This window comes from Littorina saxatilis, linkage group LG10 (assembly GCF_037325665.1).
Source record: "Littorina saxatilis isolate snail1 linkage group LG10, US_GU_Lsax_2.0, whole genome shotgun sequence".
NCBI classification, from domain to species: Eukaryota; Metazoa; Mollusca; class Gastropoda; order Littorinimorpha; family Littorinidae; genus Littorina; species Littorina saxatilis.
Window position 1 is genome coordinate 29139036 of NC_090254.1, and position 6000 is coordinate 29145035.

Here is a 6000-nt window from a genome sequence, read left to right on the forward strand (position 1 = left end):
GTGCGTCATTGTACATGTACAAACAAAAAAAACAAAAAAACAAAAAAAATTGGGGAGAAATTATGCAATATTGTGAATTTAAAATTGTTCTCGCTGGTGTAGTGTACATTTGCAGGGAAAGGCAAATGGCTGAAATTTAATCCATAATGCCGCACTTCCCACCACAAAACGTACCCTTCTTTCACGTAAAGGTATGAATACACATAATTATTTCGTGACGTTGTTGCATTGAGGAGTATCTATACTTTATGTTTTATGTAATCGATTTACTCACAATTTAGCCAACCAAATGTATCTTTAATGCAGTAACATACCGTCGTCTGTTCAAGAAATTGCTTCGAGACCCAGCGAAGAAGCCGATAGGCATTAAACCGGGCGTACACCTTCTCCCGGCGTGCGTTTAGCACATTACAAGCATTTTAAAATACATCACTCGCGTAACAGCTAGGCAAGCCAGAGGGTGATACATGTACAAGGAAAAATGCTAAAAGTCAAAAACATGAGATTATTTTTTTCCTTTGTTTTTATGTGTCCGGTTTATCATATTGGTGACAGAAATCAGGAGAATGCATTTCATATTTGACTAACATTAAAAGCCTGAAAAGGACAGGCTACTCTGTACACCAACTAGACCCACGTTCTGACCCTCGTTCTTACCGTTCAGTTCAAACATATGAAAATCTGACTTCTTTGTGATCATGTTTTAGTTTGTCGTGGAAATGTTCATGATGACTTGGAACAACCGCAATCACACTCGGTACAACTCAATACACTCACCGACAGTTGCATTGTCCAACACGCGAAGGTCATACCCTTGACCTTCAGCAGCTCTGCATAAGGTGACCTCCCCTCCATCCCAAACAATATTGGCCTTGCCGCCGTCCTTGACCTCCGCCAAGGTACCCACGTGGCCTTCACCCCCATCGGCCTCACCAAGGTTCCAGTCAGGGCCGCGGATCACACGCAGACCGGCCGCCATCTTGAAATCTGGACTCACAACAAAGGTTTAACAATTAGATCACTTATGCGGGGTATTTTCCTTCGACTTGTACTATTAGTTCGATGCCAGGGAAGAACCTCCAAAATTACCTTCTTCCCTGGGGGAAGGGGGGGGGGGATAGCCTGGATCGGTTAGTAGTGCACTGGACTTGTGGTCTGCGGGACAGGCGTTCGAATCTGGGTCAACTTTATGTGCAGATATCTAAATTATATCCCACCCCTATGCTACCATTGTGGCAACCAAAATACCTCGGTCATTGTGCCAGATGTGCAGGTGACTGATCACACCTAGCGCACACACTGTCGCTGCTAGCTTTCCATTTGGAGGAAGCGGCTAGAATTTCTTAAAGATGGGACACTAAAGTAATGATGAAATTTGCCCCTAAAAGTATCCTATTTCATATTCCGCTTATAATTATGTCACGAAAGTAAATCATGAACATCCCGGTCGTGTGTCTTACTTCCACTGTAGACATGTTATTAACCTGTAATAAGAATGATGACAACATAAAATGAATGTCAATCACGTGACAAGTTTAATTCCTTGTTGTGTTATTTCCTTCTGGTATTTCCTTTGCACCCTTACCCTACAGACAGTAGTCGGCTTCAACCTATATATCAGAATGACTCCCGGTTAGAAATGACTAGCACAGTCAATCTCCTTTTTGAATCTGTAAGTGAAAATTCGTTTTTAATGAGCAAAGTAATTAATTAATTTTCAAGCTTCCGAGTTGACAGGCAATACGAAAGTCCGGACTGAGTCAAACATAGCTTGACCAAAATGTCAATCAATTTGATCGAAAAATGAGGGTGTGACAGCTAGTGCCGCCACAATCTTCACTAAAAGCCGGATATGACGTCATCAAAGACATTTATCAAAAAAATAAAATAAAAGACTGGGGGTATCATACCCAGGAACTCTCATGTAAAAGTTTCACGAAGATCGGTCCAGTAGTTTTCTCTGAATCGCTCTACACACACACACACACACACACACACACACAGAAAGAAAGACATACCATGCACCCTCGTTTCGATTCCCCGTCTTGACTTAACTTGATGTAAAAAGTAACAAAGAAAGAAAACTAAACGACAGACAGGCAAAAAGAAAGGGGGAAAAAAGACGAACGGACGGACAAACAGACTTACTGACAAACAGACAGACAGTCATACACAGACAAGGAGACAGAAGATTAAAACGAAAGAAAAAAAAATAACCAAAAAAAGAAAAAGATACAAAACCTCTTGTTATGAAGACTTCATCGTTCTCACAAAGACATTCAAATGTTCTTCACGTTATCTTCTTACATATACCCCTGGGCATACACACCTGTCCGGTTTGCTATGTCATTATGAGTGGACTTATTTCAGTTTCTGGGAAACTTCTGACGTATCCGACGAACGATAGTACAGTACTTAGTTGGTGACCTACGCACTATAAACAAACCAACTTGATCAGCCCCCCCAACCTCCCTTCACCCACGATCCCTGCCTACAAATAAAAGAAGAAAAGGAAGCAAAAATAAGTAATTAAAATAGAAGTTCATTTTGAACGTGTGTGTTTTTGTTTTTTTAAGCAGTTCATGATTATCGCTTGATCCCACTTTGGCTCGGAATCATATCTCAACAAGGAATTCGAAAAAGACTGGTAAAATTGTGTAGCCCAAAGTGTGTGCTGCTTTTGTGTCGCTTGATAAGCCTGATTCAGTAATCAGTTAGTCTGATGCGGTAATAGGTAGGTAAATCAGTGAGCTAGAGCGAGTGTGTTTGTATATTTGTTTGTTCACACACACACACACTGTCAGCATATGGGTATCTACAAGGATTTGGTTGAGGATGTATATGTCGTATCCATTCTGTACAATTTGCGCATTATGTACAATGAGCAGCATATCTTGCACATTGTATACAATGAGCAACAAGTTTTGCTCATTGTATACAATGAGCAAAAGTGTTGCCCATTGTATACAATGAGCAAGACCATAAAGTTGCACATTGTATACAATGTGCACCGAGTGAGCAAGATTGTTGAATGGCGTTCAAGCTACACTGATATATGAATCATAGTGAATGGTAAAATGTTCAAATAACGATGTTTGTTATGTTTAAGCATTGTTTTAATTCTCATTTCGCTAAAACTAAACAGTGTATTAAGAATTTAATTATTGTAAATTAAAAGGGGCAGAAAACAGCTAAAAACAACTTTTTTTTTTAATTCTTTGATGCATAGGAACCACTTTAGTGAAACCGCACATCGATAGCGCTGTTAGTTTGGCTGGAAATAACATTTAACTTTGTAGTGGAAGTAGAATGACGTCATATTTTTTATTTTAAAACGGCCGTAACTCGCTTCAAATTTGACCAATATGCATGCGTTGTTTTTTGTTGTTGTTGCTTTCGGCGTTGTGAACTGGCGTGCATATGATAAGAAAAAGAATGGAACGAAAAATCCAAAACAATATTTTCAAAAACATATTCAAAATCTTTTCTTTTTTTAAAATATATTTTTCTCATTAGCAATGACATGACAATGTGAGCGCTATTATGAACGAATTATGTGTGTGTGCGTGTGTTGAAACAACATTATTTGTTGTATTTGTTTTTATTGTTTAATTAATTTACAATAATTAAATTCCTAATGCACTGTATAGTTTTAGCGAAATGAGAATCAAAACAATGCTTAAACATAACAAACATCGTTATTAGAACACTTTACTCACATATTCCATTCAACCATTCACTATGATTCATATATCAGTGTAGCTTGAACGCCATTCAACAATCTTGCTCACTCGGTGCACATTGTATACAATGTGCAACTTTATGGTCTCGCTCATTGTATACAATGGGCAACACTTTTGCTCATTGTATACAATGAGCAAAACTTGTTGCTCATTGTATACAATGTGCAAGATATGCTGCTCATTGTACATAATGCGCAAATTGTACAGAATGGATACGACATATACACAAACTTTGAGAGAAAGTGACGATTGTGAAAGTGCTCAGCTGGTGCCTGTGTTAGCGCTTACCGTCATTTTAAGGCTATGAAGTTAGTTCTAGGGCCCGCTGTATGACGGCTTACTAGTGCCAAAACCTCATAATTGTAATTATCAAGGAAAAATTAGTAATTTTTTCCTTGATAATCACCATTTTCACGTGTTTATTACTAATTTTCCTGGAATAATTACTAACTTTCACCTGTTAATTACTAATTTTTAGTTTTGGCTCACTTCCTGACGGATTGCTAGTGCCAAAACTAAAAATTAGTAATTTTCCCGTGAAAATGAGTATCTAACAGGTGAAAACAGTAATTAGTTAACTGACAGCGTTAATGAGTAATTATCACGTGATAATGGGTAACCCCAGGTTTTGGCACTAGTAAGCCGTCATAGGGCTTACTAGTGCCAAAACCTCATAATTGTAATTATCATTATTACCATTTTCACGTGTTAATTACTACTTTTCCCGGGAAAATTACAACTTTCGATCATGGGAATCGCATTGCTCATTTCTTAGTTTTGGCTCACTTCCTGACGGATTGCTAGTGCCAAAACTAAAAATTAGTCATTTTCCCGGGAAAATAACTAATTATCCCGTGAAAATGAGTAACTAACGAGTGAAAACAGTAACTGACAGCGTTAATTAGTAATTATCACGTGAAAATGAGTAACCCCAGGTTTTGGCACTAGTAAGCCGTCATACCGCTGGATTACTGTGTCGTGAAGCATATGAATCATGGCCCGGAATACCCATACAGTGACTTTGTCACCAACGAATCTGGTGTCGGACGGACTGAATTCAAGATTGTGCAGGCTATCAGTAAAGCAGCTTTAATTTTGTTCTTCAGTGTATACCGAAGACGTGACAGTCGTTGCCGGTGAACATACAGTACACTGACTTTGTGATGGCGTACTTTTTTTTTCAGTGCGAGGCCCTAACATTCATTCACCCAAGCCACAATTCACAATTTAGCAATTCATCGGGTTGTTATGCGGCAACAACAACATATGTTGTGGCAGTCGATATCACTGATACGTGACTATACATTGTGACGACGGAACTGGTCACCACCCTTACTACCACAAGCAGAGATATGACATACGTCCTGCTACTACGTAAACACAAACATTGTTCGATCATGGGAATCGCATCACTTTCAACGCCAGTTAGCTCAGGTAACGTTGTACACAAACAGTTTAAAGTCTTAGCTTTGCACAGAATAAATGCTATGTCGTGGTTCTGCAAGAAGTAGGCTACTAAAGAAGTTTAGTTTGTTTACTTCCTGAACTGAACAACAAATCCAACACTGATGGAGTAAATGGGGGTAGACAGAGGACAGAGAAGCAGACAGAGGGCCGAAGACAGAGAGTGTTGATAAAACAGACACAGGACCCAACACTCACCTTAAACACAATGGCCTACACCAAGATTGAACGGCCGCTTCGTCAACTTCCGTATTCAGTGTGTATACTGTATTTCCTCAACTTGTTTTCAAGTGTCTCCTGTTTTCTCTGTCACGTCAGTCCAATCTATCTCACAGTGACTTGTCTCTGCTTCTGTCATAGCTAAATGAGCTGTGTGAACTTTGCGGCTTTCGGTATGCAGTTATGATCTAGTCAATGACAAACTGTGCGGTGTAGTCTACTCATCTACAGCTGCTGAATTCTGGAAAACACAGTTATTTATAGAATCGGGAATTTCATCATGAGAGAATGATTGTGTCAATGGTCAAAGGGCGACAGCGTAGACTAGTGTGACCTATGCTTCTTCTCTCTCCCTCCTTCCCCTTTCTGTCTCCCTCCCTTCAATCTTTCCCTCCCGCCCCTAGCTCCCCAATTTCTCTCTCACACCCCCCTCCTAAATGTAATAGTTATTGGCGAATGATATCCGGGCGAAGCGGGTCCTGAGTTCTAGTAAATGAAAAAACATATAAAACAGCACTCAGTAAAACCGCTTTTTCTCTACACCCACCACTTTGGTACGTGGTACCATCATTCC

General features: G+C 39.5%; 1 protein-coding gene across 2 annotated transcripts in view; it reads right to left on the bottom strand.

Moving 5' to 3' along the window:
• The window catches only part of LOC138978572 (E3 ubiquitin-protein ligase MIB2-like), a 29355-nt gene extending 23730 nt beyond the window's left edge, over positions 1–5625 (bottom strand). The window contains exons 1-2 of one of the 2 annotated variants that reach the window (XM_070351317.1): positions 5406–5625; positions 778–987 (exon numbers count right to left, since the gene is read on the bottom strand). In XM_070351317.1, the coding sequence (XP_070207418.1) occupies positions 778–979 (202 nt within the window). In that variant the 5' untranslated portion in view covers positions 980–987; positions 5406–5625. Of the gene's footprint in view, positions 1–777; positions 988–2241; positions 2344–5405 lie in introns of those variants that run through there. The other variant, XM_070351318.1, reaches the window with a different exon arrangement.
• Positions 5626–6000: the final 375 nt, after the last annotated feature.